The sequence below is a fragment of the Vanacampus margaritifer genome, chromosome 1, assembly GCF_051991255.1.
Source record: "Vanacampus margaritifer isolate UIUO_Vmar chromosome 1, RoL_Vmar_1.0, whole genome shotgun sequence".
Classification (NCBI taxonomy): domain Eukaryota; kingdom Metazoa; phylum Chordata; class Actinopteri; order Syngnathiformes; family Syngnathidae; genus Vanacampus; species Vanacampus margaritifer.
The window spans coordinates 12,656,817-12,668,496 of record NC_135432.1 but is presented as its reverse complement, the minus strand read 5'-3'; the positions used below and the strand labels follow the sequence as shown (position 1 = coordinate 12,668,496).

Below are 11,680 nucleotides of genomic sequence, written 5' to 3'. Positions count from 1 at the left end.
AAATCTATGCACCGTTTTAAATGAAAATTATTTAACTTTGTTCGTAATAAAAAATGTATGTGGCAAAAGCCAAACCTTTTCCCAATATATTTTATTGACAAATGAAGACCAATATGAAATTGCAGAGAGTGTGGAGACAATGTCTCGCTGAAAAAAAATGCGATTTACGCTGTTTTTATTCTTACAGTTGCCTGTAAAACACATTTTTCCAATATAATCAACAGTCCCTTACTAAAATGGCCGCACATATAGGTCATTCAGTTGCAATCACATGGCTACGTTTGTAACCAATCAGAACACTCCCCCGGGGAACACTTCCGGTAGCGTTTCCTGTCAGTGTTTGTAAACTGAGGGGAAAAAATTGGAAGTGCGTCAACTAATAATCCACAAAACAGTAACAATTAAGAGGTAAGTAATCGCTCCAGGAGCACAGTTTTTGCTTATGCACATAATCGTTTCACTGGTGGGCAGTTTTCGGATTTGCGAATGTTCTAGCAGAGACTGCGGCAGTATTTTGTGATCGGCTCTGAGCCCGCACGCCCTGCCTGGTGTGCCGTGTGTGTGCCTGTCTGTTGTTGTGTCGTCTGAGGCGCGAGAGAGGTGGGGGAGGGTGGGGGTCTCAGTCCTGCAAGAGTTCCCCCCCAAACCGAACAACTAGCTAGTAAGCTAGCTAGCCTTTTCGGTCTCATTCAGTGCGGACTCCGTCTTTTGGCGTTACATATTCAATATGATCCATCTTTAAAATCAGAACTGACAACCCAGAACCGTCGTCTTCTTTTTCTTTTTTTTTTGGTAGAGTTCCGCTCTTATATTTATTAACGCCAACCTGTTTTCTGGTAAGTTGCTAGCTAGCAAACTTGCACAGTTATAAATGTGTCACGTTTGCTTCAGCAAAAATCATTTATTCTTGCAAATGAAAGCCCAGATGACAACCGAGACAGAGATCTGTAAATAATTATTCAGAAGACTTCCACTTTTACGAGAGGCTTTTGCTAATAATAGAACATAGTTTATTGGAACACGCTTATGTGGAATCTTGACTAGTTCCTGATTAAAAAATAAAGTATTTTAGGCATAAAAGAACATTACTGACGATAACGTGACATTACTGTTGGAAGAAGTAGAGGAATCTGTACCTTTCTGAAAATCGGTATTCACATGTAATGTGTTGCATCGGAGGAGGAGGAGAGAGCCCTCTTCTGGATAAGCAACCACTTTCAACTGCAAGACTTCAGCTATTCATTTTCCTATATAATTATATTTTTTGCCTACTTTTTATTTATTCAAAAATAAAATAAAGGATCCCAATCTTATACCCAGCTGTTTTAGTTATTATAATGTATATTATTCATCTGTTTGTTTTACCTTTCTGTTGTGCTTTCTGGTGCCAGGGAAATGTTCAATGTGCATCAAACCATTGAGGCTTTGTTGCCTGATAACGTGCAAATTTTAGCGTGAGACCTACATCTCATCCCTGTTGTGCGTGCTGAATTGATGAACTTACAAATGAAAGTAGAATGCACGTAGCTTTATTTTGTCATGCCTCTACTTTCAGGCTTTGGCCTCCATGATTTGGGTGGGTGTGGTCTCCTCTGTTAGCCCTCACCCTGTCTGAGGTCCGCTCTGTCCCCCAACCACCCCCCACCCCCAAATACACACAAATTCAAAAGCACGGCGATGACACACCATTCAAACAACTCTGTTCGAGACCATATGAAATGGGTCAGTGGAAGTCTCTTCATCTGCAGAATCAAACTAATTTCAAGTTGTGTCCCCAGCCAGAGGCCTGTCCTTTTCATTTTTACTTCCATTGTTCTGCCCCTTTAGCACTCTTTCACTGTCCCTCGAAGGAGTCTCACGATGTTCTCTGATGTTGCTGTTTGTGTTGCCAGGCTGGCTTGCTGGGCTGCGAGGCGGTGCTGTCCAGCATGGCCCTGATGCAAGCCAACAACATTTCAGGTCAAAAGAAGATGATGGGTCACGGGCACCGGTCAACTCCTGAGAGCCACCAAAGCCACTCGCACCACGGCCACCATGGACACCAAGGTCACCATGCCCAATCCAACAGCCACGTGGGCCATTTGTCAACAGGGAGTTGTCCACCATTGGTGAGCTAAACATTCTCTGGTGGAATGGTTTCATTTGAATGTACATTTTTTAAATAAAATACAATTTTGGTGTAGAAATATATATTCTTTTCCAGCCTAATGTTTTCACACAATCCAGCGTTTTAAATGTTGAATTTTCTCTCCAAGCTGATCCAAAAGGATGGTGATTACCACACCTCGAGAATATTGGATGGAAAGAACATGCATAGCAGCCAGAGTATGCACACCAAGAAAAAGCACAAAAAATCTGTTAAAGTTAAGGAGGAAGTGCGGGTATGTTTGATCTTCTCGAACGTACACATTCATGTACAATACTCTGGCACGATATGAATAATTCATGATTGCATGGAGTGGGATAGAGATACTCATTTTGTCATCTTTGGTAGCCTTTATTGCAGCAGCTCGACATGGATGATGACGACAGTTCTCTGAAAGTCCAGAAGAACTTCATCTGCGACCACTGCTACGGAGCTTTCCGGAGCAGTTACCACCTCAAGCGACACATACTGACGCACACGGGTGAGGGGCAACAACCACAGAATTATCCTTAATGTCTTGGTAGGATGAAGATTCAAGGGGAAATAAGGTGTTTCTCAAGATTGATTTGTTGCTTGGGACCGTGTTTCCCAACCTTTATTGAGCCAATGAACATATTTTACATTAGAAAATGTTCACACCACTGTGCCTCTTTCCCCATTTGAATTAATTGAAATAATCTGTTCCAGCCTCTGATAATAAAAAAAAGAAGTTTTTTTTGTAAACAAAATAGCAGTTAGACTTTAAACGTGCCTAATTAAAATGAAACTGCACTAATAAACTAACCACCAGAGGGTGCTAAAACTGCACAAATGGAATACAAACTATATACTGTATATCTTGACATGACTACCACAAAATTGTGGCAATTTTAACCTTGCGGTATTCATCCACTGTTTGTTTTCAAATATCCGTTGCTTAAAGCGTTTCACACCGCCACAAAGTTTAGCTGTTGTTGTTGAATGTTGGTTTGTGTCCAAGTAATTCTGTCTTGTGGATGCCCGCAGGGGAAAAGCCTTACGCCTGCGACAGTTGCGACATGCGCTTCATACAGCGGTACCACCTGGACCGACACAAGCGGGTGCACAGTGGCGAGAAGCCCTACCAGTGCGATCGATGCAATCAGGTTAGTCAGACTCTCCAGCCACAACATTAGGTACAATGCTTGGGCAAATTATTGAGCACCAATACAAGAACAGAGTGTTCCGTTTTGCTTTATAGCCATAAATATGTGTATTATTGTGGATGTCGTTTAAAGATGTAATGAACTGTGCTGCATTGGTGCAACTTCAAAATTTCTCATATCTGATCCATGAAATTGTATTTATACCCACATCTATCATGCAGGGATGTGATTTTTCCGCTAATTCGCGGAATTCCGCTTTTTTTAGCCCCCCCCCCCCCAAAAAAAATCCGTTTTTATTTTTTATTTTTTTTTTTTTTAGTAGTTCATTGTGAATGCACATGACTCCGACAGATAACATCTTCTGCTATAACAAAGACATTTGTGGTATGCTCTAATATGAGTTACTTTTCATTTGGTCATGATACAATTATTTGTTCATGAAATTTGAACTCTTCAACATTATTTATGTGTTAACTTAGTAATCACATTAGTTAGATATGATGATATTCTCAGTGATAGTTTTAAAAGCAAAGGCAGTCCAATGTTTTTGAATGTGACTGATTTTGAGTTGACTAAAACTGCCATTTTATATGGGATAGTTCAATATACATTGAAAATTTATGCTGTTGTTTTGTCTATTTCTTTGTCATGTGAGTGCATTGAAAGTGCCAGCGGCCCCCAGACCCCCGGCTAAATTTTCAGATAATTTCACTTTGGTCAAATCACATCCCTGATCATGTTCATGTTGTAGTGTTTCTCTTGGCCGCACTATTTGTTTTAAATGTGGATGCTCTTTTTCTTTCTTTGTTTTTTTTCCCGTCCAATCAGGTTTTAGTCTCCGTGTGTGTCCGTCCATGACAATGTAATCAACCCAGGGATTTCGCAATCAGTTATTTTTAAGAAACCTGTCAAACTAAAATTGAGAAACCATTTTTGTTAACAAAATAACATAATAATGAAAGTGCTTTTAAGGAAATGAAAACTAACTAAAAATCCACTACACTTTATACACTTCAAAGCTGTATTTGATTTTTGGATCTTGAATGAGGAGACTGTGTTAAAGCGCTTTGAGGAACATCGAGGTAGGAAAGCACTCGGGCTGCACCATGTATGGAAAAAATACCATCATCGCGATGATGGCACGTTCAATATGCTCATCGCAAAAACATGCGATAAATTCAAACTTTTGTTATGGTAACGTATGCTCCGTTCGTTGCACGTATTGGCGTTTATCCAAGTTTGACCAATCACATCCGACCTTAAATACAGATCGGCACTCACAAATCGATAACCATTAATGACAGTTTTTGCGAGCGTCACACCTTACCAGAAAACTTCCAAGCGCCACAAAGCTATTACCGCAACTTGCCAGAAAGTACCTCTGTATACCTTTTTAACGTGCCTCGGGCCATGTAGTTAAATGCCAGCGTACTTGTTTAAAACCAGCCAAAGTGAACGTGCTGGCAAAAAACCTTGAATAATTTTGTGAAGCAGTGTTGTTGTTTTTATGGTTACTGTAACGTTGAAAAGGGGAAGACTTAAGCACTTTGTTTTCAAGAATTGTTATATATTTTTCTGTATATATTATTTAATTTGCCGGTCATGCTAAAGCATTTAGGAATTTCATGTTAGTCACTTACCAATGGTTATGCTTGATTAAAATAACTAATTAGGAGAAATGCTTTTTTTAGGGGGGGTCCTTGCAGGTTTACGGTAACACTTGTTAAGTGTTTGCACTTCATAAATTTAGCCTCAATTACAATGTTTAGATCAGATTACTGTACATAATCTGCTCATATTCCACATTAAAAGCTTATTTATTTAATTAGATCATGAAAATATGACATCTTTAGGGATATGTTAAATATCGCAATAATATATTTCAACACCCATATCGCATATCGGATGTTTCTCCAATATCGTAAAATAAGATTTGTTGAGTTTGTCCTACACAATACTTACTGTGATGTATTTTCTTTAATCTTGTACACGAGAAAAAAAATATTTACCCCAAAAAAAAAAACTAGTACTAAAATGAACAAAAACTCATTTATAATTTTTTTAAAGCTCTGAAAACTAATTAAAGCTAACAACAATGAAAATTCCCAAACTATTATTACCCTGGTGCTGGCTCATGTAACTTTAATCACAATACAAATCCAATTTCAAATTTGCCACAACACTGGCCTTCAATGATGTCAACATTTTTCTGTCCTCTCATTGTTGGTCTGACCTCCATACCTTCATATTTCTCTCTATCTGTGATTAATTTGATGTATTTTATGACATTATTTCAGTCTTTTTGTCATGTAGATAAACATTCTGATCTGCTCCAGAGGAATGTACATGGCACAGTTTGCATATCGTATTGATGGTTTGATACCGTGCAACGGTAGCACGAGCGCGACTGACGGCCATCTTTCTCTACTCGGCCCCCAGACCTTCTCCCGGACAGACAGGCTGCTGAGGCACCGGCGCTTGTGCACCGCCGGGATCAGCAAAGACGACAACCAGTGTTGCGATAGTCGCTCGTCGACGTACTCGCAGGGCACATCCGGCCACACGGCTTCCTGGAGCCCCTTACAGTCTTCCAGCAGCCGCTTGACTGTCTGACCCCCGAGCACCCCGTTTCCCACAAAGACCCGACGGACAGTCGGTGACTCCGTAACTTTGATCCGCAGCATCGCTGAAACAGGAAGTCAACTTAGATGACGCACCTAGCTAACACAGCCAGACTTCAGTTAGTTCGCTTATGGATTTTGATACCTTTTTATCTTCTCTTTATTGTTGAAATCAGAGATGGAAGACAAATTTGGAACACGACTCTCTCCTCAGATTATGATGGCAATAAGTAGATGATATGTGCCCACGTCTTACCACACTGAAGACTTTTAACAGTGCTGCTGCCATGGGATACACTTAAGGTGTTTTTTGACAGTTTTGGTCACTGATTGTCCTGCTGAGGCCAGAAATGGAGCCCTGCGTCTACATATGGACCTTTTGGATTGGTCAAGATCGACACGGTTTGTTGTGTAACTGTTTCCATCGCGCAAGAATCCGTAATCTTGCGTTAGTAATTAGCAATCCATATAATAAAGTAGTTTTTTTTTTGTGTTGTAATTGAAAATCAAATGTACCTTTTTAATCTGTAAAAATTGTTACAATAAGATGTTCAACACATTAAAACAAAACGATTCCAATTCTATGGCTCATATCAAATACGAATATGCATTATGCCCACCACTTGGTTTTTACTTTGTGTTCTGCTTGTTAACATTAGATCTAGTTCAGGTTGTCCATTGTATTCTGTCTCGTTTTTGGATCGATGCTCCATCCTTTCCAGACATGATTTTGTGGGAAGTGGGTCAGGGCAGCTGTTTAGTTGTAGCTGTAGTCCGAGACCGGTAAGCGCCAGCCTCTGTCTCAACATAATTGAATGCGAAGACTGTGCCATGTCCTTTCATCTTTAGTTTTAAACCGGTTAGCATGTTCAGCAAAGATGATGTGGAAGTGGTGTGCTTTATTTCATTTTTATTTTTTGGGACGATATCCTACATTATACACTGTTGAGGTAAAGTTGATTCTTTTCTTTTTTTAGTTTAGTTTTCTCTAGTTGCGTTGCTATTTTTAGACTATGTGAAATCAATGCCCATCAATGAGATTGCCCACTGCTCATTAAGTTAATATATTTAAATTGGATTTGAGGTAGAAAACCTACGTGTGTGGGAACTACATTCCCCCAAAAAATCTCAATATTTACAAAGTTATTAAGTGTTTCTGTGTTATTTGAAGGTGGGTCACCCTTTCATTTGGAAATATTAAGAAGCAGTCACTTCTTACCCTGTCATACGTCAGCCGTGATTATTATTGTCTGCATTTATACAAATGTATAAACCTCACCTTTATTAGGCATTTCAAGGGTGAAATGATGTCTATTTTATAGCTGATTATAATACATTGTGCATGGAGTTTTAGGGCCCCAAGTCTCAATAAAACAATTCGTTTTGTAATAAATGCATGCTTGTTTGACTTTTTAAAACAAAACAAAAAATCTGTGGCAAAAGTATTTGATTACTATAGTTATAAAATTATGATGAAACAGTAGTTGTTCCCTAGTAGTAGTAGCCCGCCTACTGCCCGAAAGCCAGCTAGGATAGGCTTCAGTGCCCCTCCCCCCGCGACCCTTGTGAGGAAAAGCGGTTAAGAAAATGGATGGATGGATATTACTTTGTCATTCACTAACGTTGCATGAACAAAAACTGTTCATACACAATGTGACCCACTACTGATTATTATTTTTTTTTATATAGTTAATTAGTTTCCACACTTAAATGTACTGCAAGGTTAAATGAAAACAAACTCAATAAGATTGGGAAAAAATTTTTTAGATTCTTTCTTTTTGCTTAAAAAAAAAAAAAGTAAAATTCACTGAAAATGTGTCGAACATTGAAAAAAAACTATCAAATGTCCTTTGTTTTCGTCTGTCAAAACGCGACTTTTGGGGTTCATTTTAAATGTATATTTATTTATTTCGGTACAGAAGAAGGTAGGTCAAACAGTTCTTTGAGAATTGTACTTTACTGTATTACACTTTTTTTCTTGCACTCAACAAATACTCCATGTAAAAAAACTAAAGCTAATGAAAACTAAACTAAAATGAAGCATTAAAAAATAATAACAAACTTGCTCATAAAACTAGCTGAATTTTTAAAAAAAAAAATTGAAATAAAAACTGTAAAATACAGGATGAGAGGTTCATGGTAGATGTACAGTAATAACCCATTAGAGTGACGCAAAGCAATACCCACTTTTGCCACAAGAGGGTAGTGTCTGTTAGGTTGGGTTTTTTTTACGTGGAGGGAGTGGGGTGGTATCCAGGGACTTCAGAAAAGCAGGCATGGTCTTTAGGCGTGTATGAGACTGATCACTACTTCCAGAGAGTCCACATTTGAGAACATTTCAAGAAGATGGGGTCACGAAGACTCAATTTGCTAAACACACGCAGCGGATGACATCTGTTTCCTCAAAGAGAAGGAAAGAATGCGTTCATTGCTCCATCCTTCTCACCACACGGGTCGTCGGTGCAGCTCGTTGCCTTCAGCACCTTCTTCTGTGCTATTGACCAGTTCTTTAATTAAAGCATTAGGTTAGGCTACATGAGATCAGCCCGTAGGCTGCTGGGAGTGCGCTACACTCCCCCCATGGGAGACATCCCCTCCCTCTCCGCCCTCTGATTTACAGCACCCACAGGCCCCCGGCACTTAACAATGGACCTCTTTAAGTGAGGGAGATGGGGAGGATATCAGAACAGGGGTTATAACACTCCATCTTCATACACAAAGTGCAGAAATCATCCAGGTTCGAAATCATCTCCGCGAGACAGAGCGATCATGGAGTCGGTCCAGAGGTAAAATGTACGAGTGCTGCCTGGTGCGCGGGCTGGAGCAGACTGATAGCCGGCTCTCTACCGGCTCACCTCGCCTGTCAAAGGTGTAACAAATGGGCCCTTCAAAGAGAAATTCCACCCTGGGCGAGTAAATCTCAGCTGAGTGGAGACAGCGGGGTTCTGGCCCGTGTGTGTCTCAGAAGTTCACAGAAACCAGCTCTCGGCTTGAGAAATATTTGAATGCGGCACCGCCAAATGGCTCGCAAGTATGCAAATAGATGACTGAAGGCATCACAGTCCTACAGCTGTGACGACTGTATCTGCGTTGCCCAAGGTGTGGAGCAACCTTTCCATCATGAGCTTTGATTAATCACGGAAAATGTGGTTGGAGCGAGCATCCATCAGGCCCGTGACAGCTCACCTCACTGTGTTAATTAGCGATGATATTTAAGCTCCTTTGTGGCCGCCATTCTGCTTATCATTCAAATTTCCATCACCCTGCGCGGATTACCACCGCGTTCCTTTCACAGCTCGGTGAACACACCCTCCAAAATCCCCACAATCAACACAAATGAAATGTCACGGCAACACAACAGCACATTTTCACAACACTAATGAAATTGGCGAATGCAATGTTACTGCTTTCCCCGCCGATACCTCGCATGCATTTTAATGTGAAGCAATTCTGCATAAATGCAAAAAAAATGACCTCCCACACTTAATCCGGAGTAATTGAAACTGCCTGGGAGGTTTTCAATAAATTTGTGTCAAACCTTGAGCACTAAGAGTGTGAAGGCATTACTTATTAATGATTCCCAAATATTGTAATATTCTCTAATAGTAGGGGTTATTATTCAGAGATGAATTATGTATGTGGTTCAAATTGTGCCTCACATTATATCCAAAGGCAAAGTATGAGATATTCACAGTCAGCTACAATGTGTAAAAAACGAATAACTTTGTAAATTGAACTCCATAGGGGAGTTTATATATCATATGTTGTTTCAACACAGCACATTTTATCCATTGTTGGACTCATAAAGGTTATCTTGCCTTAAAGATCTCACATTATTCAACTTTTGCACGTGCTAAAATAGTTCTCAAATGTGTCAAAGACATGTCTGTGCCATGCATTCACCAACATTGATTTTGGATCTAATATTTTTGCTGAGCAAAAAAACACTCTGTTCAAAACAGCCAGTTTTAGGGGCGTGTCACTTTTATGTAAATAGCTGAACCAGGCCCCGCCTAGGCCATACCCTTCTCTCTCCAAGGGGCTGTGAATTTTGCTCGGGGGGCCAATGTGCTAATGTTGTAAATGGAAACGACTCGGCGGCTATGACAAGCAGAAGCCGTGTGCTACAACCGTACCAATTTGAGTCGGACAGACAGAACTATTTTAATATGTGGAAAAGTGACATAATGTTTTACCTTTTTACTAAAAGTAGCATAACGTTACTACAGAGACTATGTTGTAGCGTTTTGCCGTAACCGGCAATTCTCCTGCAAGCGTTATTTTGCCGTGAATGCTTGTAGACATTTACACGCGGTTATGAATAACACAAATGTGCACATTTAGGCCACTGCGCAGTCGCAACGTGCAAGCCGTCTCGTCGGGACCACTTAGCGGCCGGTTAGCATCACAAAGTCACTTCAACTAAGTGGCGAGTTGCCAGTCATGGCAAAATAACCACCGCGGATTGTATCTTGGCAAACCAATACTCGACCGCTTCAGTATTATCCAACCACCGTCTGCTTTATCATATCTGACCTCTTGTAACCAAACAACCTCCACACGACAAATGTAGCTCCCTGCTTTAGGCACTAAAAATACACCAGTAATATTGTAGAAGGTATGATATGGCATATCTCTAATTGAAAGGATTGGAAGGAACTCTAAATCAATCAATCAATCATTCACGTTGCCAGTCCTATTGGGACCGACCGACCCCAGCTTCTCGAATTTCTGTGGGTGTGACAAACCTTTACCCCCGAGGGGGCGGGGCCAAGTGCACATCCGAGTCTTAATGACGTCACCAAGTCACGGAAGTTTAATCTGCTCATTTGAAGCACACATATTAGAAAGGAGGAGAAAGCTAAAGAAGTTGCGGGCTGACTTTTTTCATACCTGGTTGGATTGTAGACAGGCCGGGGATGCATATTATTGACAGAAAACCCCACTAAAGTGCATTTTCACACTATGGGACCTTTAAGGAGCTGTTAAATGGGGGAGTTTGAGGTGTTAAAACTGCTAGCAAGATTTGGATGTAGCCACACTTTCAAACGTGTGCCCCTCACTACAAATGAAAATAGCATTTCATGCCATGCGTTTATCAGAGTGTGTTGTTGTGATAAACAGTCGCAGAGACACATAACCAGCTTCAACAAAATAGCAGCGCTAGCAATACCAAGCTAGCATTAGCAATGTAAACAACATTAGCCATGGGTGCTATGTTGGTAGCCAGGTATGTTTTGTTTATTTTCTTATTTGTAGTTGGATAAAAATCAAAAAGAGGTGAAAAATCTACCCGTCAAGCAGAAATCTTGCTAATTAATTAGTACACTTTGCTTTTGAATCCTCCTTTCGCTGTCCTCTATTTTGCTAGTCTTATGCCCTGTTAGCAAAACAGGGGCGTGGATATTTCAACATAGTTCTGGCAAAGCTCCTCAAGCCCAAGCTAACAGGTTACTGTGTGTGTGTGTGTGAGAGAGAGTGAAATGATTGACAACTAGTCATGCCTTCTGTCTGTGATATGTTGAAAATGGCAAACTCCCCCCTTTTTTTTTGCCATCAAAAACCTCCGAAATCTAGGGCCAATGACATCACCACATGTAATTTTTCCCACCGTCGAGATGCTTTGCTTGGCCTTCACTGCTGTCACCTTGACCGGCTGCTTGGTTCTTGCTGTCTTAACATTTGTCTTCAGTAAGTGAAAAACATGCTCCATTGGCATGAGATCCGGCCACTGACTTGGCCGTTGAAGAATATTCCATTCATCGGCTTAAAAAAAAAAAAAAGTCTTA

At 40.4% G+C, this 11,680-nt stretch overlaps 1 protein-coding gene across 4 annotated transcripts; it reads left to right on the top strand.

Annotated features, from left to right (window-relative positions):
* The first annotated feature begins 292 nt into the window (after positions 1 to 292).
* znf740b (zinc finger protein 740b) lies at positions 293 to 7,277 on the top strand. 4 transcript variants are annotated; one of them, XM_077552194.1, is made up of 7 exons: positions 293 to 408; positions 1,556 to 1,722; positions 1,893 to 2,108; positions 2,256 to 2,381; positions 2,495 to 2,627; positions 3,152 to 3,270; positions 5,710 to 7,277. In XM_077552194.1, exons 2-7 carry the CDS (start codon positions 1,678 to 1,680, stop codon positions 5,881 to 5,883), a joined length of 813 nt encoding a protein of 270 aa, XP_077408320.1. In that variant the 5' UTR covers positions 293 to 408; positions 1,556 to 1,677; the 3' UTR covers positions 5,884 to 7,277. The 4 variants fall into 4 exon arrangements, with proteins under 4 accessions (XP_077408320.1, XP_077408338.1, XP_077408330.1 ...); XM_077552204.1 differs by lacking the exon at positions 293 to 408 and adding an exon at positions 426 to 836; XM_077552212.1 differs by lacking the exon at positions 1,556 to 1,722 and having other exon boundaries at positions 294 to 408.
* The last annotated feature ends 4,403 nt before the right edge of the window (positions 7,278 to 11,680 follow it).

Coding starts and splice junctions, on each gene's coding strand:
- znf740b (XM_077552194.1), top strand. CDS start 1,678: ATGACACACCATTCAAACAACTCTGTTCGAGACCATATGAAATGG. Junction 1,723..1,892: donor TTCGAGACCATATGAAATGG/GTCAGTGGAAGT, acceptor TTGTGTTGCCAG/GCTGGCTTGCTGGGCTGCGA. Junction 2,382..2,494: donor AAGTTAAGGAGGAAGTGCGG/GTATGTTTGATC, acceptor CATCTTTGGTAG/CCTTTATTGCAGCAGCTCGA.